General features: G+C 37.1%; 1 protein-coding gene and 1 pseudogene across 1 annotated transcript in view; one reads left to right on the forward strand and one right to left on the reverse strand.

Moving 5' to 3' along the window:
• Positions 1-21,311, reverse strand: part of Bub1b (BUB1 mitotic checkpoint serine/threonine kinase B) — a 67,387-nt gene that overhangs the window by 37,294 nt on the left and 8,782 nt on the right. The window contains exons 3-8 of the mRNA XM_047539923.1: positions 13,932-13,991; positions 13,095-13,239; positions 10,265-10,461; positions 7,059-7,228; positions 5,806-6,020; positions 5,543-5,634 (exon numbers count right to left, since the gene is read on the reverse strand). Of these exons, the coding sequence (XP_047395879.1) occupies positions 5,543-5,634; positions 5,806-6,020; positions 7,059-7,228; positions 10,265-10,461; positions 13,095-13,239; positions 13,932-13,991 (879 nt within the window). The remainder of the gene's footprint in view (positions 1-5,542; positions 5,635-5,805; positions 6,021-7,058; positions 7,229-10,264; positions 10,462-13,094; positions 13,240-13,931; positions 13,992-21,311) is intronic.
• LOC124973779 (40S ribosomal protein S21-like) lies at positions 15,059-15,347 on the forward strand (annotated as a pseudogene).

Genomic DNA, 21,311 nt, shown 5'->3' on the forward strand with positions numbered 1-21,311 from the left:
TGCATACAAAAATGTAGTAAGAAGATAGTGCACCACGATCAAGTGGGGTTCATCCTGGGGATGCAAGATTGGTTCAACCTCTGGAAATCAATAAAGGTAACTCATCACATCAATAGACTTAAGGTTAAGAATCACATGATCATTTCAATAGATGCAGAGAATGTGTTTGAAAAAATACAACACCCTTCATGCTCAAAACACTAGAAAAAATAGGGATAGTAGGAACATACCTCAACATTGTAAAGGCTATTTATGCTAAGCCCATGGTCAACATCATTCTTAATGGACTGAAAGCATTCCCTCTAAAAACTGGAACAAGACATGGATGCCCTCTTTCAGCACTTCTATTCAACATCTTCCTTGAAATACTAGCCAGAGCAATGAGTCAGACCAAAGAAATTAAAAGGATACAAACAGGAAAAGAAGAATTCAAGCTATCACTATCTACTGACGACATGATTCTGTATTTAGAGGACCCAAAAAAACTCCACCAGAAAACTTCTAGACCTAATAAATGAATTCAGCAAAATAGCAGGATATAAAAATCAACGCACATAAATCTAATGCATTTCTATTCATAAGCAATGACTCCTCTGAAAGAGAAATTAGGAAAACTACTCCATTCACAATAGTCTCAGGAAAAAAACAAATACTTGGGAATCAATCTAACAAAAGAGGTGAAAGACTTCTACAATGAAAACTACAGAACACTAAAGAAAGAAATTAAAGAAAACCTTCGAAGATGGAAAGATCTCCTGTGAATTAATATTATCAAAATGGCCATATTTCCAAAGGCACTACACAGATTAACACAATTCCAATTAAAATCCCAATGCCATTCCTCATAGAAATAGAGAACGCAATTGTGAAATTCATCTGGAAGAACAAAAGACCCAGAATAGCCAAAGCAATCCTGGGCAGGAAGAGTGATGCTGGAGGTATCACAATACCAGACCTTAAACTCTAACATATTAACAAAAATGGCATGGTATTGGCACCATGACAGACAGGTAGACCAATGGTACAGGATAGAAGACACAGAGACAAACCCATATAAGTACAGTTATCTCATACTAGACCAAGGTGTCAAAAACATAAGTAGAGAAATGATAGCCTCTTCAACAAATGGTGCAGGCAAAACTGGAAATCCATACGCAATAAAATGAAATTAAACCCCTATCTCTCACCCTGTACAAAATTCAACTCAAAATGGATCAAGGACCTAGGAATTAGATCTGAGACCCTTCACCAAATAGAAGAAAAAGTAGGCCCGAATCTCCATCATGTTAGCTTAGGACCAGACTTCTTAACAAGACCCCCAGAGCACAAGAAATAAAAGCAAGAATCAATAAATGGGATGGATTCAAAGTAAAAAGTTTTTTCTCAGCAAAGGAAATAATCAATAATGTGAAAAGAGAACCTACAGAGTGGGAGAAAATCTTTTCCATGCACATTTCACACAGAGCACTAATCTCCAAAATTTATAAAGAACTTAAAAAACTTTACACTAAAACTATAAAGAACTCAATCAATAAATGGGCTAAGGAACTGGGCAGACGCTTCACAGAAGATGATATCAAGTGATCAACAAATATATAAAAAAGTGCTTATCATCTCCAGTAATTAGAGAAATACAAATTAAAACCACCCTAAGATTTCATCTAACTCCAATTAGAATGGCTATTAATAAGAACACAAGCAATAATAAGTGTTGGCATGGATGTGGGGGAAAAGGCACTTTCATACTTTGCTGGTGGAGTTGCAAATTGGTGCAGCCACTCTGGAAAGCAATGTGGAGATTTCTAAGGAATCACCATTTGGAATGGAATCACCATTTGACCCAGCTATCCCACTCCTTGGCCTATACCCAAAGGACTTAAAATCAGCATGCTATAGTGATGCAGCCACATCAATGTTCATAGCTGTTCAATTCACAATCACTAGATTGTGGAACCAACCTAGATGCCCTTCAACTGATGAACAGATAAACTGTGGTATATACACACAGTCATAAAGAAGAATAAAATTATGGCATTTGCTGGTAAATGGATGGAGTTAGAGAATATCATGCTAAGTGAAATAAGCCAAGCCCAAAAAACCAAAGGCTGCAAGTTTTCTCTGACAAGTAGATGATGATAAATAACAAGGTGGGGGTGTCTGGCAGGGGGAGTGGGCAAGAGAAGAATGGAGGAACTTTGGACTGTGTAGAGGGAAATGGGGTGGGAGGAGGTGGAGGAAGGAAAGATAGTGGACTGAAACAGACAATATTACTCTATGTACATGTATGATTACATGAATGGTATGAATCTACATTGTGTACAACCATAGAAATGAAAAGTTGTACCCCATTTGTGTACAATGAATCAAATTGCAGTCTGTAAAAATAAAAATAAAAAAAAAAACAACTGTTTTCTGTTTAATAACAATGTCTTATATAAGTGGTTTATATGTTTCCTAAACTGCAATAGTTATACAAAAAGAACAGACATTATATAAATTTTAAAGGTACCCAGAACACCTTTTAGATAAAACAGATTTTTTTTAAATCAAATTGTGTTTTTCAATTCATACAATAAAAAATTAAGAGGAATAATAGTCAAAGAAAAGTCAGCTTCCTAAATGCAATGTGGTATCCTGGATTGGTATCAGAAAGAGAAAAAGGACGTTAGTAGGAAAAAAAAACTAGCAAGATCTAAAGACTTTTCTAATAGTATCATGTCAATGTCAATTTCTTATTTCTAACAAACCATAGCTATGTAAAATGCTTAGTAGCAGGGAAAATTACATGAACGCAATACAGAAACTTTCTGCATTATCTTTGCTCCTTTCTTTAAATCTAAAGTCATTCCAAAAGTAAAAGTTTATTAAAAGAAAAAATTCATAATCCCAGAGGCTTGGGAGGCTGAGGCAGAAGGACCTATTCTCAAGAAAGAGAAGATAGCAGGAGAAACTTGAAAATTAAGGAAAATAAAACAGATCTTGGTATCTAAGTAATTCTTTTATTTAAATGAACTCTAGAACTGAATTATATAAAATGTATTTCCTAAAGTACTGTTTTGTAACTTCATACATCCAACCAGTCAATAAAATTTAGATGAAAGGAAATGCTTCACTAGAGTTTTCCTGAAGGGTATGACATCTGAGCACAGTCCTAGGAGGAAAAAGAATTAGTAACATGGGAGAGGGGTAAGAGTTCTACAAGTTCTGAAGTGTACAGTCTAGTGTGACCACATATAGGAGGGGAAAACTGGAGATGCTAGCAGAGATTAAATCATGAAGGTTTTATAAATGAGGCTTTAAAAATTTTTAAAAGCATAAATTGAAAAATAAAGAACTTAAATCGTTCCAAACCAAATTCGAATCTTATTTTATCTAAAAAGTTCTCTGATGTCACATGATTTCAAAGTTCATATGATATCAACTCATTTTTGTACAGTTATATTTCAGTTTAGAAAACATATAAACCATTATATAAGAAGTTATTATCACACAAAACCATTGTGAGGTTTGTTTGTAATTACATAATAAATGCTGATTTTGGGTTTCATCCTAAAAGTTGTGGGGAGTTAGTACGAGATTCTGATCTGAGAAACAACATGATCAAATATACACTGTAGAACTTTAGCAGCATAGGGAGAATGGATGGAGAGGAATAGACTGAAGATTGGGATTCTAGTTACTGCTATGATTTAGATAAGTGTCTCCGAAAAGCTTGTGTGTTGAAAGCTTGATCCCCAGTTCGTGGAACTATTGAGAGGTGGTAGAATCTTTAAGAGGTGTGGCCTAGTGGGAAATCTTTAGGTCATCAGAAGGGTGCCCTTGATGGGGATAATGAGATTCCAGTCCCTTCCTCTCTGGTCATGAGATGAGAGATGTGTTCTGCCACACTCTTACACCATAATGTGCTGATTTGCAATGGGCCCAAAGCACCAGCACCAATCAGTTATGGACAGAAACTTCCAAAACTGTGAGCCAAAATAAACCTTTTCTTTTTATAAGCTCATTATCTCCATGTATGCTACAGTAATAGAAAGTTAACACAGTTAAGTTGCAGAATTCCAGTAAAGAATGATAAGGACACAAAAGCAGTAAAGAAGATTGCTAAACTTGAATGTATAAGAATTAAAAATAGCTGGGTATGATTGTATAGGTCTGTAAGTCCAGAGTCTTGGGAGGCTGAGACAGGAGGATTATAAGAGGCCAGCCTTAGCAACTTAGGGAGACCCTCAGTAACTTGGCAAAACGCTGTCTCAAAGTAAAAAAAGGACTAGGGATGTGGTTCTGTGGTTAAGTGCCCCTGGATTTAATCCTCAGTAACACACACACACACACACACACACACAAATAAATGGGCATGGTGATGCACATCTAATCCCAGATACTTGGGGGACTGAGGAAGGAGGATCATAAATTTAGGCTAATCTCAGTAACTTAGCAAGAACCTAACTCAAAATAAATACTTAAAAAGGGCTGTGTATGCAGCTCAGTGGCAGAATGCTTGCCTAGTATGGGTGTGATCCCCAGTACCACACACACAAACAATCTAAAGAAAAATGTGGGAAAAAAAAAATAAGAAAAAATAAAAATGTGTAGTAAGGTCCAATAAGACACCAAAGAAAGAGAATTTAAATGAAGTTTAACATTTTCTATACCATATTAATTTTGGCATAATTCAAGTTTCTTCAAAGCAAAAAAATTAAACATTCAAATAACTAAAAGCTTAAAAAAAGAAAAAATATGAAACACATCAAGTATTGAATACTCATGAAAACTCTAAAAATAAAAAAATAAATAAAATTAAACATCCAAAAATATATGTCATCAATTTCTATAAGAGCTCATATGAGGACTGGGGCTGTAGCTCAGTGGTGGAAACTAAAAATTAAAAAAAAAAAACCTCATGAATTTCTTAAAAAGTTTCCTGTGTCATGAACTTTTAATCAGGTAGAATTTGGCTCAAAACTCTTATTTCTACATTCCTATGGTACCTAGTATATAAGTATATTTATAAATTAGTTATAAGGAAGCTTTTACACTGAGACACAGAATTGAACCTAGCATTAGAATAATGGTAATACTTACCAATAATGGTAAGTATTGGACTAAATCTTAGACTGACTTGATTATATTATCAACCACCTATCATGTTTCTTCCTACAAAATAAATAAATAAATAAAACAAATGCTAAGAGTTAGGAAGGGGAAAAATATGTTCAGAAGAAAAAAGTAGGATAAAACAACTACCCCAATTTCTAATTACTATCAATAAAAATAGTAGTACATCTCACTAAAATAACAGTGATTATCCTCATTATAACAATGTAAATATAAACTGACCTGATATTTATACCCTAATAAAAATATTACCAAAAGAGTTCTTAGCCCTAAACATACTCAAGGTAATAGAAACAAAAGGTATATACAAAACTTTGTCTGACTATTTTCATTTCCACAAAGAAAATGCTGAGGATTTGAACTAGGATAGGTGCCTCTGCCCACCCTTAATAATTTCCACTTCAAAGTATCTGGAAACCAAACTCACATAACTGGCTGTTGTGCAGTCTCTTCCACATATGGAGTAAAACTGGGACGCACAGGGGGTACAGCTGTCACAGAAGCAATATTACCATGAGGCTGAAGATGAAGAAGAAAACTAAAATTACCACACCTTTTACATTCTGCCACAAATTATGCACATTCTACCTAAATACTGAAGAGGAATTAAGAGATGCTAAAAATAGTCCTCCATTCCAATCCTGAAGTCTACGTTATGTTAGTAAATACATTAGATCTATGAGTCCTTACCCTATATTCCAAGGGCCTGTCTGTGTTCCAAGGGCCGGCACATAGCTCATTCTCTTTAGCCCCAGGGACAGGTGGTGCCATCCATGGCTGGACCATGGGTTTAAAGAACTCTGCTCTAGAAGGCTGATCAGCATTTTCATCAAAAACAGTAATTCTACAATTATTTTGCATCTGCTGAGGAACTGGAGTTTGAAGTCCTCTGTTCTGGCTTGGAGCTAGGAGAAAAATAGAAAAAGTTCACAGAGTCATTAATTATCAGCTTAGCTACAAGGTAAGGTACACCAATTCTTTCCCAAATCAACGAAAATACTTCCACTGTCAGAATCAAAAGGAAAATTTTTTTAAAAAGTAATTCTTTTAGCCAGATGCAGTAATTATTTTAGCTACATTTTCTTTTAGTCATCATTAGAACACTGTCTAGTTTTATCAAAAACTATTCCAATTCTTCATTTTTTGGCTCTCCATTTTCCCTCAGTGAAACTCAGCCAACGTGTACTAGAGAACACAAATCCAGCTCATTTATTGAGGTCTCTATTGTGAGACTGGTTATTACTTTAAGCTTCACCATGATCTTTTTATTTCCTCAATTTTTTTTTTTTAAATTGGTACACTATAATTTCACCATGATCTTGATGAAATATATTTTGGCACCCTCTGTATCCTACAACATATCTGACCAACATTCTGATTATTGATAAATTGATACCAGGAATGGGATTAGGGACCAAAAAATAGTCTTGTCTACATGTCTAACTTATAAATTTAACTTTAAAAGCTTATTCTCAGTACTTTCTGGTCAATTTGTTGTGTCTTTTAAAACTGCTCTAAAAAAGTCACTGTTGATTAAAAAGGAAGCAAAAAAATTTGCTGATCATCTTTGGGTATATAAAAAGTGTTCAATTTCTGACCTAAAAGATAGGATTCTTAATCATGTTAATATCATCCTCTGAGGTTTTGGTGCATGTAAGCTTTACTTTGACAACATTTGCTCTATTACTACTTAACTTCTTTTGACTAACAACTCTTACTCAGAAAATGATGCTTCCTAAATATCAGAACTTCACTGATACACAAAAATGCACCATAATATTGTGCACCATAATATTAGCTCTCCTTTGACTTCCTGCTATCTGCTACCCAGTACTCAGAAAACTAGGACAGTGTATGCATGTATAATTATGCATTATCTTCTTACCTAATTTGCCTACCACAAGAGACTAAAGGTTTTCCAAAATAACATTTAACAAACTTACCCTTGAGAGCACCTCCTACACGGTTGATTGGAGCTCTTGCTATCTTTTTCCCTTTGCTCTTTAGTTCAGCTAGTGTGCTTCGCTGTGGTACAGAAGATTCAAAAACTTCCTCTTCCTCTTCTTTCTCAAGTGCCAAAAGAGTTTGTCGTGATACTCGAGCTTGGAATTGCCTAAAGTAAGAGAAAGAACAATTATCTTTTAGTAGATGTCATCACTGGAAAAGAAAAAAATGTGGGGTAAGAAATAGAGAAATATTCCAAAGAAAGTATTTATTCTCTCAGGAATAAAGAGAACTACTTTGAGATCAAAGATTTTGGCTAGAATGATTTAGACCCCCCTTTAAAAGTCCACATTTCAGCCACATGTGGTGGTGAATGCTTGTAATTCCAATTGCTCAAGAGGCTAAGGCAGGAGGATTCAAAGTTCCAAGTCAGCCCAGGCAACTTAGCAAAATCCTGTTTTAACATAAAAAGAGCTGGGAATATAGTTCAGTAGTAGAGCACTTGCCTAGCATAGGCAAGGACCTGGGTTTAATGCCCAACACTGTGAAAATTAATTTAAAAAATAAAAATATATAATTCTAAGTTTGAATAATTAAAAATATTCCAAAAATCATCATCATAGATTGATCTGAGGATCAGATTAGGGTGACAATAAAAATCATAAAGATCAAAGTTTCACATCAAATTTTTATTATAACAATTTTAAAAATTATTTACTTTAGTAAAGCTAGCAGAAGATTGAAAATTAAACATCCTGTGCTGTTGCCATTTAAGTATTATCAGAAAGGTAAACAAACAAACAAAGAATAGCTTGCAAGTGCTGGCTGGGATAAATAAGCTCACTATAGCCTCTTTCTTTCACATTATTAGAATGAAAACTGTAGACAACATAGAAAAAGAGCAACTAACTGAGGACTCTGAAAAGTAAACAAAAGCAAGTGGACTGTGGAATCAAAAACTGAAACAACAACCTACGCAGGTTTTTTTTCCAGTTTTTTTTTTTTTTTTTTTTTTTTTTTTTTTAGTTCCGTTTTCTCTCGCAGTTTAGAACTGTTGCAGTGATGGTGTGGGAATCTAAAACTCCTAGGAAAAAACCCATCTTTCTGGGTAGAAGAGTGAGAAAAAGGGACTCTGAGGACCAAAAAGCACAGGAAGAATAGTAAAGAGGAATAAGCAAAAGAAGGGGATTCCCTAACTCAGTACATGAATTGGCACAAGCCCTGGGCTCATACCCTAAATGCACAGAAAAGGCTCTGAGAACTGAACTATAATATAAAACCACTGCCCAAGTCTCATACTAACCCCTGAGCAGGACATGGGATAGAACCAAAACATTCTAACAAAGGTTTTGAAAACTGAACTGACATCTCAACCACCACTGACATAAGGTGAGAAAGAACTTTTGAAATCTGAAGTTTGGTTTCCTACTAAGACAAAAATCCTTCAGAGACTATCAATCAACAAGACTCAGTCTCATAACACAGCATCAAAATAAATGTCCAGGACATGATCCATAATTATTTGACACATGAAGAACCAGGAAATTGTGGCCAGTTCTCAAAGGAAAAGACAAATAACAAATACCAACATGGAGATGACCCACATGTTGGTGTTTCCAGAAATTTTAAAGTAGTAACTATGCTCCATGAGATAAAGTCTAACATTTGAAATGAATGAAAACACAAAACTCTCAAAAAAGAAACTACAAAAGAACAGGATGTAGTGGCATATGACAGTAATTCCAGCTACTCAAGAGGCTGAGGCAGAAGATCACAAGTTTGAGGCAAGCTTTGGCAATTTAGTGAGATCCTGTGCCAGGCTGGGGATATAATTCAGTGGTAGAGTACCTTGCATTCAATACCCAGTATTGCAAAATGAAAAGAAAGGAAATAAAAAGGCTGGTACTTGGAAGAGGCAAGAGGATCACAAGTTGGAGGGCATCCCAGGTAATTTAGTGAAACCCTGTGTTTCAAAACTTTTAAAAATATAAAAAAGGCTGGTGGTGTAGCTCAGAGGTAGAGCATTTGCCTAGCATGCATGAGGCCCTGGGTTCAATTCCCAGTATTTGTGGAGTGGTATGTGGGTAAAATCAAGCTTTTTGTAATTGAAGTTCAAGGAGAAGTAAAGAAAAATATTTTTTAAAATAATGGTTGAGCCAGGCACAGTGATGCATGCCTGCATATGTGATGATGCATAATCCCAGTGGCTTGAGAGGCTGAGGTAAGATTCCAAGTTCAAAACCAGCCTCAGCAACTTAGCAAGACCCTAAACAATCTAGTAAGACCCTGACTCAAAGTAAAATGTAAAAAGGGCTAGGGGTATGGCTTAGTGGTTAAGCATCCCCAGATTCAATTCCTGGTACATAAATAAATTATTTTAAAAATAAGAAATAAAAATATGTGGCTCACCCTGGGTTCAATCCAGGATTCCCTAATACCAAAATAAATAAATAGTAACAGACAAAAGGTCAATAAAGTAAAATTAAATACTAAAAAATATTCAAATAATCCAAAAGAAGGTAGGAAAAAAAATCTATGGAGGAAACAACACAATGAATAAGAAAATAGTAGACCTAAATCCAATACTATTCATAACCAAAAGAGAGAGAGATTTTGAGATGAGGAGAAAATAAGACAACTATTTTCTCTACATAAGAAACCATTTAAAACAAAGACACAGACAAGTTAAAAATAAAAGGAAAGTCATACAAAAACCTATGGCACAAACGTTCATAAAAGCATTATTTCCTAACAGTCAAAAATAAATGCCCACTGACTAATGAATGGATATACAAAATGTAGCACATCCATACAATGAAATATCACTCAGAATCAAAAGGAATGATAGTGCTGAACTAAAAAAATAAGATTATCATCTCTGTGGCTTTGATCTAAAAGGAAACACAAAGTCAGGAGCAGGACGGAAGCCTCAAAGCTGCAAGGATTCTAATAGGGAACTGGGCGTGGTGGCGCACACCTGTAATCCCAGTGGCTTGGGAGGTTGAGGCAGGAAGATATTGAATCCAAAGCCAGCCTCAGCAAAATCAAAGTGTTAAGCAACTCAGTGAGACCCTGTCTCTAAATAAAATACAAAATAGGGCTGGGGATGTGGCTCAGTGGTAAAGTGCCCCTGAGTTCAATCCATGGTTACCCCGCCCAACCCCACCAAAAAAGAGTTAAGACAAGCTGCAGAGAAGCAGTTTACCTGTGCTGGGACTGCAGTCTTTCTAATGGTTCAGCCTTCCGTTGAATGCCTTCCTGAAATATTGCATCTGCTTTCTTAAAGTTTTCTCTAGCTTCGTATTCTTCAGCCCATGAAATATAGAACTGAGCAAGTGAAATGCCAATCCCTTGGTTGTGCAAATAACTATACATATCCAAAGGTTCATTGCATAAATGCCCCTGTAACAAATTAAAAGTGTTAACAATTAACTAATTTCTTTCCCTTTATGAAATGCCTGTTATGTGCCAATTGCTGGAAAAACTGTGAATTCCTGCATTGAAGAAATACATTTATTACAAAATAAATGTGATAAGGACCATACTTGAAGGCCCCAAAAGAGACAAAAGATTAATTTTTAATAAAAAGGAATGGGGAGGAACGGCTTTCAGAAGGGGTGACATTTAGGTCTGGTATGGTGACTCAGGAGGCCGAGGTAGAAGGATCACAAGTCAAAGCCTGCCTCAGCAACTTGGTGAGACCCTGTCTCAAAATAAAAAATAAAAAGGGCATTGGATGTGGCTCAGTGATAAAGTATCTCAGGGTTCAATCCTCAATACAAAAAAAAGACTACAAGCTTGTAAGCAAAGGAATGATTTGGTCAAATCTGTATTTAAGAAAGTATTCTGTGTGAGGCAAGGTGGCCTATACCTGTCACCCCAGCTAGTTGAGAGGCTGAGGCAAAAGGATAGCAAGTTCCAGACCAGTCTGGACAACTTTGACTATCTCAAAATAAAATAACAAAGCCTGGGGATGCAGCTCAATGGTAGAGCACTTGCCTAGAGAGGTCTTGGATTCAAGTTCAATACCATCAAATGAAAAAAAAGGAAAGAAAAAAGAACTTTGTAAGACCAGATACAATTCTAGTAGCAAAGAGGAAAAATAAGAACTCCACACTATAAACATTTTTATATTCCATTTTAACAAATATTTTATAAAGTTTTGATCATAATAAAATTTTATTTAATTCCACTTAACATTGCACCATTCTTTTCCTTTTTGGGGGGTACCAGGAATTGAATTCAGGGGCACTCGAACACAGAACCTCATCCCCAGTCCTATTTTGTATTTTATTTAGAGACAGGGTCTCACTGAGTTGATTACCACCTTGCTTTTGCAGAGGCTGGCTTTGAACTCTCAATCCTCCTGCCTCAGCCTCCCGAGTCATTGGGGTTACAGGTGTGTGCCACCATACCTGGCCACTCTTTTTTTTTTTTTTTTTTTTTTTTTTGCGGTACTGGGGATTGAACTCAGGGCCTTGTGCTTGTGAGGTAAGCACTCTACCAACTGAGCTGTCTCCTCAGCCCTAATCTGATTTTTTTTTGGCAATAAGTTCAATATCACTTTACATAGACAATATTTATAAATAGCAGATTTGCATTCAGAATTGCCTATTTGCCTAATATCATATAGACACAATTTGTCATTACACTAAACAATTAGAAAATAGTCTCCTAAGTCATAGTTTGAGCATGCACTACCAGAAAAGAAGAGAAGCACTACTGCAAGTCTGGATTTCCTAAAAGCAAACACTGCAATGGCCAGTCTGGAAAATTGGTGGTAAAGTACCCCTGGTTTTAATCTGCAATATCACCAAAAAATAAATAAATAAAAATAAATAATTCCTGTAACTAACATTCCTAAGTTAATTTCTCCTACCTGTCACTAGGGTATCAAAATACTTGTCAATGTCCTGCAGAAATCAAGATATATTATGCCTTCAGGATTCACTTAATTTCCTATACTTGTAATTTTGAAAATTTAAATAATACTCCTCAAAAAAGAGATATTTTAAGCTGGATGCCATGGCGCAAGCTTGAAATTCTAGTTACTCAGCAGGCTAATACATGAGAAATTCAAGTACAAAGCCAGACTGGGCAACTTAGCAAGATCCTGTCTCAAATAAAAAATAAAGGGCTTAGGATATAGTTCACAGATAGAGCACTTGTCTAGCATGTAAGAGACCCTAGGTTCAATCCCCAATATCACACACACACACAAAAAAGATTTTAGTCAGAAATTTTATGAGTTTCAAATATCAATATTTTATTATATTACAGTAGTTGTGAATATTCTAAATATTTATTGCTTTCTTTTTTCTAATTTGTTTTAGGATAAAAGCAATGAAATCAATGTCTAAGAAAACTTGGGCATTATCTTAAGAGTATTCTAGAAATAGAAGAACTATACTTCAAGTAAGATACAATGTGGTCAGGCAGACATTTTTGGCTATAGCAATATACTAGGCAAAAGTCCAAAAACCAACAAAACACTAAAACATCACTTTTTTAATGGTAATGATTCTCAAAGGAGAGAAAGGATACAACAATCACTAAGGAAGCTTTTTCCCAAATAACTGTACTGCCAGGTGTTTCCTGCATATCCTCCTCCAGTACAGCTGCATGGCCCAATTTTCTTTAGAATAAATAAGCAAATGACCCAAATCTATAGAGAGATCTATATACTTTATGATCAGTCTTAAAAGGGAGTGATCAAGACTGGGGTTGTGGTTCAGTGGTAGAGCACTTGCCTAGCTCATATGAGGTACTGCATTTGATCCTCAGAGCACCACATACAAATAAATAAAATAAAGTTATTATATTTAGCTACAGCTAACAACAAAAAGGAGGGGTGTGATCAGGGATGCAAAACCTCATTATGCTATATTTAAGTCAATTTAACAAAGACTAGGTATTTATTAAATGTTTATTATCTCCTAAATGGTTCATTTTTTACCACTGGTTTTGTATACTACATACCTCTAGAGAAAATCTCTTGGTTTAATATTTTAAATTCAGTGCTGATTACGACTTACCAATTTAAGCCAGAGATTGAGAAATCGAGGATCACTATAATAACGTTTTTCTCCTTGTAGTGCTTCTATAGCTCTTTCTAATAATGTTGACATGTTACTCTCCTTACCCCCTTGAGGATAGTTTTGCTCTGTCCAGTTAATATACCTGAATAGAAAGGAAAGGAAAAGAACATATTTTAAGTTGAATGTATACTTTTGTTCTGGCTCCAAGACTAAATCTTGATTTCTTTAAGTATCTAAAATGTTAAAAGTATGCTTCTTGAGAGATCCTCAAAGACACAACCTAAAACTACATCTCTCAAATTTTCCCTAAGTATCCCTAATATGTGCTTCTGGGAAATACTGGGGATAGGGACAGAAAGTGTAGCTCTAAGTTGCCTATCCTACACTGTACATTTCCTCAATCTTAAATACTTTAGGGGTCTGGGGGTGTGTAGCTCAGTGGTAGAGCACCTGCCTAACATGTGTGAAGACCTGGGTTCTACTCCCAGCACCAATAAACAAACAAACAAACAAAACCCCTGAGGAAGACACACTTATGACTATTCTGGATCTCCGAGTCCCCAAGACACTACTTTCTACTCTGACTACTCTCACTTTCCACTCCTTATACAATTTAAGAAACATAGCCATAAGAACTTCATCTGTTAATGTTTCTGTTGCCCTTTTAAATAAAATTACCCATGGGAATGGGGCTGGGATTGTGGTTCAGTGGTAGAGCACTTGCTTAGCACATGTGAGGCACTAGGTTTGATTTGCAGCACCACATACAAACAAACAAATGTTCATCAGCAACTAATAAAAATATTTTTAAAAAATAAAAATAAAAGTACCCACCTATCCCAAACATCCAGAGGGTCATTTCCAGTATAAAATCGAATTTCAGATTCAAATGCCCTGAAATGTAAGCAAAACATGTTAACATGTGCAATACACATAACAGACAATGAACAAGTATCAACTCCATGATCTAGATAACTTTACTAAAGTATGAGGATTTGTTAAACAGAAAGAAAAAGAATAGAAATAATTAAGGGAATGACAAATAACAAGAGAGACAAATTATGTAGAAATTTGGGAAATGAGTCAGGCACAGTGGCATATGCTTTTAATTCTAGTGACTAGGGAGGCCGAAGCAGGAGAATTTCAAATTGAAGGCCAGTCTGGGCAAGTTAAGAGACCCTGTCTCAAAATAAAATATAAAAAGGGCTGGGGATGTAGTTCAATGGGTTCAATCCATAGTACTACAGAGGGGAAAAAAAGAAAGAACAAATTTCAAGACAACATTTAGAAAGGTAGTTCTATATAGCAATTAAAATCTCTGGAACACGACTCTCCAGATTCAAATCCATCTCCACCAATCACTAGATGAGTAACACTGGATAGCTACTTAAACTCTGTTTTCAGTTTCTTCATCTGTAAAATGGGAATAAAAATATTTCTTATTTTATTCCATTTATTAGTCTTAAGTATAAAGTGTTTAGACTTACCACATACTCAATAAATGACTTTTTAATATAATGATAGTAATAAACAAACTACACATACATATATAAATATAGTAAGAATCTTAAAGTTAATGAAAAATTCTACCTGTAACAGAGGTCAGAGAATACCACATACAATTTGGGGAGTAACTCAAAGTATAAAATAGGATTACAAAGATCTGCGAGGGTGGCAGGCCTATAATCCCAGCAGCTCAGGAAGCTGGGAGAGGAGGATGGCGAGCTCAAAGTCAGCCTTAGTAAAAGCAAGGTGCTAAGCAACTCAGTGAGACCCTGTCTCTAAATAAAATACAAAATAGGGCTGGGAATGTGGTTCAATGATCAAGTGCCTCTGAGTTCAATCTCTGGTACCAAAAAAAAAATCTGGGAGAAGCAGATAGCCAAGACTAAGTTAAGATTAACCAGTAAGGTTCCTTTCTGCATTCTTGCTCGTGGTAGAGGCAGAAGGCATTCTTCGAAATGCAGAATGATGCTGGCAAGTTCATGGACCTGTTATGTGCCACAGAAATGTTCCACCAGCAACCTCATCATTGGTGCCAAGAACTATGAGTTCATCCAGATGAACTTGGTCAATGTTGACAAGGTCCTAATCAGGTTTAATGGTCAGTTTAAAACCTGTGTTATCTGTGGGAACATTAGCAGGATGGGTGAGTCAGATGACTCCATTCTCCGATTGGCCAAGGTACATGGCATTGTGTTAAAGAATTTTCGACTGAAAAGATACAGAATATTTGTCATAAGTAAATAGTGAGACACCCACCCACCCCAAAATATTGCAGTGAGAACAAAGGGGAAGTATTAGGTAATAAATCACAATCAGATAAATGATTACTTAACAAACTGTCATATAAGGGGCTATGTTTGATACCAAAAATAAAAATAAAAGTCCCTGACAGAGGAATTTATACTCTAATAGGACAAAGTACACTAATAAGTTAACAAAACAAAGCAGCATAGTAATAAATAACAATTATAAAAAAGATAGTAAAGGCTTTGAGAAATCAAAAGAGGTTATCATTGAAACAGGCTCAGAAAGTGAAACTGAAGCAATCATAGGTCCTGAAAAAAAAAAGGGGAGTTTTCCAACAGGGCTTGCCTAGCTTGCACAAGGCCGTGGGTTCAATTTCAAGTACACACACAAAATGTAGGGGGATAGAAGTGGAATTTTCCAAGAGGGAAACTAATATTAAATAAAGTTGTAAAGGTGGGAGAGCTTATCCAGAGGAAACTTAGTGGACCTAAACTATAACAAAGTCAGTGTTATGAATAATCAAAACATCTAGAAAGAAAGGTAAAAAGGATATGCTTTAAATGTAAGTTGAAAGACATTGGAATTCCATCTGCTCAGGCCACTATTGAGTTAATTGATGCTATCCTGTATATGTTAAGATCTCAAAAAGATTAATCAAGCAACATTGTAAGAATAGGAGACATTAAAAGAATGCATGATTATGAACTAAATGAGGCAACTTAAGTATGAAATAACATGATTATCCACATAAACAGTGAAAAAATAAAATCCAAGACATTACTGATAAAAATCAGAAATCCTAACCAGGCACAATGGCACACACCTTTAATCCCAGAGACTCGGGAGGCTGAGACATGAGGATTGTAAACTCGATGCCATTCTTAATGAGACCCTATCTCTATATAATAAAAAAAAATTTTTTAAAGGCCTGGAGATGTAGTTCAGTGGTACCCTGTCCCTGGGTTCAATCACCAGTACCACAAAAAACAAAACAAATCAGAAATTCTCCAAAGTCATTTATGGATTCAAGGCAATCTAGCAAAATCTCAACAGACTCTTCACTAGAAATTGACAAAATAATTTTAAAATTTGCAAAAGTCAGGCAAAGTGAAGCACACCTGTAATCCCAGTGATTTGGGAGACTGAGGCAGGAGAAGCACAAGTTTGAGACCTACCTGGGCTAAAACTTAGTGAGCCAGTACAGTCTCAAAAAAGAAAAGTCAGGGAGAGGGGGCTATCAATGTAGCATAGTAGGAAAGTATCCCTGGGTTCAATCCCCAGTGCTGCAATAAATACATAAATAGATAAATAAATAATATTTGTGAAAAGCTAGAAAGGCAACATCAATGCAACATAACAGAGTTCAGAAACAACCTACATATCTGTGGTCAGTGTGTTCCCCTGCCCCCTCCAAGTGCTGGGGATTGAACTCAGGGCCTTGCACATACTAGGCAAGCACTCCACCACTGAGCTATATCCTCATTCCTCAAATGATTTTTTTTAAGTTTTAGTTGTAAATGGACACAATACCTTTATTTTATTTATTTATTTTTATGTGGTGCTGAGGATTGAACCCAGTGTCTCACAAGTGCTAGTAAAGTGCTCTACCACTGAGTGACAACCCCAGCCCCATTCAAACGATTTTTGACAAGGTCCCCAAAGCAATTCAATGAGGAAAGGAAAAAAAACTTTCTCCAACAAACAGAGGCAGAACAACCAGACAGCTTCCACACCAGGACAAAAAGAACTTTTACTCCAACCTTACATCATATACAGGGAGAAATTTAGCATGAATCATACAACTAAACATAAAAGTTAAGACTATGGAATAAGGCTAATAATTATGACTTTGAATTATAACAGCAGATGACACAAAAAGCACAAGTCATAAAAGAAAAACACAAATTACACTTCATCCAAATTAAAAATTTTGTGGTTATATGAACAGACAACTTAGAACTAGGAAAAAATATCTGTAACACATATTTGATAAAGGACTTGTATCGAGTATACAAAGAACTCCATTACTTAGGAGTCTGAGATAAATTTGAGATAAGCCTCTAGAACTCAGTGAGACCCTGTTTCAAAATAAAAAATATAGAAGACTGAGAATGTAGCTCAGTGGTAAAGCACTCCTGGGTTCAATCTCCAGTACCCCTCTCCTAAATTAAAAAATGGGCAAATGTCTGAACAGATGGTGAACAGACTCACCAACACTAGTCATCAGGGAAATGACATAGTGAGATACTACATATAACTAGTGAGATACTACATATAACTAGGATGGCTAAGATTAAAGATTAATAACACTAAATAATGGCTAGGGATGTAGCTCAATGGTACAGTGCCCCTGGATTTAATTCCTAATACAAAAAGCAAATACAGGAGTTTCAAGATGGCGGACTAGGGGGCCGCTGCATTTCACATTGCTCCAGGACGCAAGATTCAAAAGAGGAGATAGTGAGACACTTGGGACCAACTCAAAGCCGCTGGGTGAGTCTCTCCCATTGGGGAGGCGTCCCGGATGGGGCGGTAGCCCCGGAATGCAGGGAACTTTGTGAAGCAGAGTTGCTTTCGGCGAGACACCCCTCCCCCCACTGGAGCAGTAAACACGGACAACTGGGATCATCGTAGAGGAGGCGGCTCAGCACAGCGCTTGGACTCGGAGCAACCACAGGGGCTCCGGGCGGCTGCCTGAGGAGGAGCTGCGGGGCGAGCTGTTTAGACCCAGAACGACCGCTTCTGAACACTGGGGGGTTGCCCGGAGGAAGAGGAGAAGTGCGGCGGGTCGCTTGGTCTAGGAGTGACTGCATCAGAGCCACAGGCGGTTGCCAGAGGAGGAGGCTAGTGGTGAGTTGATTGGACTAAAAGCGACCGCTCCTGAACACTGGTGGCCTGCCTGGAGGAGGAGAGTGGTGGGTCACTTGGTCTCCAAGCGACCGCTCCTGAACACCCGGGGGGGTACCCCAAGGGGGAGGAGGAGGAACAGGGCAGGTCACTTGGACTTGGAGTGACTGCCTAGGGCTCTGGGCGGTTGGCGGGAGGAGGAGACTCGAAGTGAATTGCTTGGGCTCCTAGTGACTGTGTCGGAAACCCAGCCGCTGTCCGGAGGAGGAGGTGTGTGGCGGGTCTCTGGGTATCGGAGCTATTGTACCGGGCTCCAGGTGGCGGCTCAGAGGAGGGGCCGCATAGCCAGGCGAATAGGTGCAGAGCAGGGTCCCAGGAGCTAGGTGGCTTCTTGCTGGAAGAGCCGCACAGAGACACGCCTAGGGGCGGAGCGAAGTTTCCAGGACTGCGGGCAGATTCTCTGGGAGAGGCAGCCTAAGGAGATTCGCCTGCGAAGGGTGAGGCTCCCAGGCCCAGGAGGTAGGTCCAGGCCCCTGGGAACGTTGCAGAGGAAGACAGCCCAGCCCAGGCGGTAGTTGTAGATTGAGGGGAACCTCTAGGAGGGGAACTGATCAGCAAGACGTCCCCACCAAGTGAGTCTTCCCTGCTGGGGGAGGTTTTCCCACAGGGACGGTAAAACCAGAGACACAGGCACAAACAGGACTTGCCTCAGCCCGCAGCCTAGTTCCCCGTTGGATGACCATTGGTCAACAAATGGAGGCACCTCTGCCCACTAGCAGGGAGCATAGCCACCTGAGGGTCACCACCCCTAGAGAGGCAGCTTCTTCCTGGAGCTCCGCATTATCAACTTCCTCCAAGACTTCAGGCTACTGAAGGATAAGAGGGGATATACTAGCAATCTTCAGGGACATTATAAGTCGATAGAGGAAATCTGCAATATATTAATGATCCACTGATTCCTGAACAATATGAGAAAACAAGGGAAGAAAATGCCCCAAACAAATCTAGATGTTACATCAATAAAATCCAACGACAGCATGGCAGAAGAAATGACAGAAAGGGAGTACATAAGAATGTACATAATTAAAATGATTAGGGAAGCAAACGATGAGATGAAAGAACAAATGCAGGCATTGAATGATGAGATGAAAGAGCAAATGCAGGCATTGAATGATGAGATGAAAGAGCAAATGCAGGCATTGAATGATAGCACCAATCGACAGTTAAAAGAGCAAATACAGGAAGCAAAAGATCATTTCAATAAAGAGTTAGGGATATTGAAAAAAAACCAAACAGAAATCCTTGAAATGAAGGAAACAATAAACCAAATTAAGAATTCCATAGAAAGCATAACCAATAGGATAGAACACCTGGAAGACAGAACTTCAGATATTGAAGACAAAATATTTAATCTCGAAAGCAAAGTTGAACAAACAGAGAAGATGGTAAGAAATCATGAACAGAATCTGCAAGAACTATGGGATATCATGAAAAGGCCAAATTTGAGAATTATTGGGATCGAGGAAGGCTTAGAGAAACAAACTAAAGGAATGAATAATCTATTCAATGAAATAATATCAGAAAATTTCCCAAATCTGAAGAATGAAATGGAAAATCAAGTCCAAGAGGCTTATAGGACTCCAAATACACAAAATTACAACAGACCCACACCAAGGCACATTATAATGAAAATACCGAACATACAAAATAAAGACAGAATTTTAAAGGCTGTGAGAGAAAAGAACCAAATTACATTCAGGGGGAAACCAATACGGATATCAGCAGATTTTTCAATCCAGACCCTAAAAGCTAGAAGGGCCTGGAACAACATTTTTCAAGCTCTGAAAGAAAATGGATGCCAACCAAGAATCTTATACCCAGCAAAACTTACCTTCAAATTTGACGATGAAATAAAATCATTCCATGATAAACAAAAGCTAAAAGAATTTACAAAAAGAAAGCCAGCATTACAGAACATTCTCAGCAAAATATTTCATGAGGAAGAGATAAAAAACAAAGAAGCATATCAGCAAAGGGAGGAATTACCCTAAAGGAACTGTCAAATAAAGGAGGAACACCAAGATGTGTCAAAAAAGAAATAAATAAATAAATAAAATTTTAAATATGAACCAAATGACCGGGAATACAAATCATATCTCAATAATAACCCTGAATGTTAATGGCCTGAATTCATCAATCAAAAGACATAGACTGGCAGATTGGATTAAAAAGAAAGATCCAACAATATGTTGCCTGCAAGAGACTCACCTCATAGAAAGAGATACCCATAGACTAAAGGTGAAAGGATGGGGAAAAACATACCATGCACATGGACTCAGCAAAAAAGCTGGAGTATCCATCCTCATTTTAGATAATGTGGACTTCAAGCCAATGTTAGTCAGAAGGGATAAAGAAGGACATTTCATACTGCTTAAGGGAAGCATAAATCAGCAAGATATAACAATCATAAACATCTATGCCCCAAACAGTGGCTCATCCATGTATGTTAAACAAATCCTTCTCAATTTTAGAAACCAAATAGACCATAACACAATAATACTAGGTGATTTTAACACGCCTCTCTCACCACTGGACAGATCTTCCAAACAAAAATTGAACAAAGAAACCATAGATCTTAATAACACAATCAATAATTTAGACTTAACAGACATTTATAGAATATACCATCCAACCAAGAGCGAATACACTTTCTTCTCAGCAGCACATGGATCCTTCTCTAAAATAGACCACATAATATGCCACAGAGCTAATGTCAGCAAATACAAGAAGATAGAGACACTACCTTGTATTCTATCAGATCATAATGGATTGAAGTTAGAAATAAATGAAAGAGTAAAAAACAGAAACTACTCCAACACCTGGAGATTAAACAATATGCTATTATATGATGAATGGATAACAGAAGATATTAGGAAGGAAATCAAAAAATTCTTAGAGGTAAACGAGAACAAAGAAACATCATATCAAAATCTCTGGGACACTATGAAAGCAGTACTAAGAGGAAGATTTATTTCATGGAGCGCATTTAATAAAAGAAGTAAAACTCAAAAAATAAACGACCTAACACTATAGCTCAAAGTCCTAGAAAAAGAA

This window comes from Sciurus carolinensis, chromosome 2 (genome assembly GCF_902686445.1).
Source record: "Sciurus carolinensis chromosome 2, mSciCar1.2, whole genome shotgun sequence".
Classification (NCBI taxonomy): domain Eukaryota; kingdom Metazoa; phylum Chordata; class Mammalia; order Rodentia; family Sciuridae; genus Sciurus; species Sciurus carolinensis.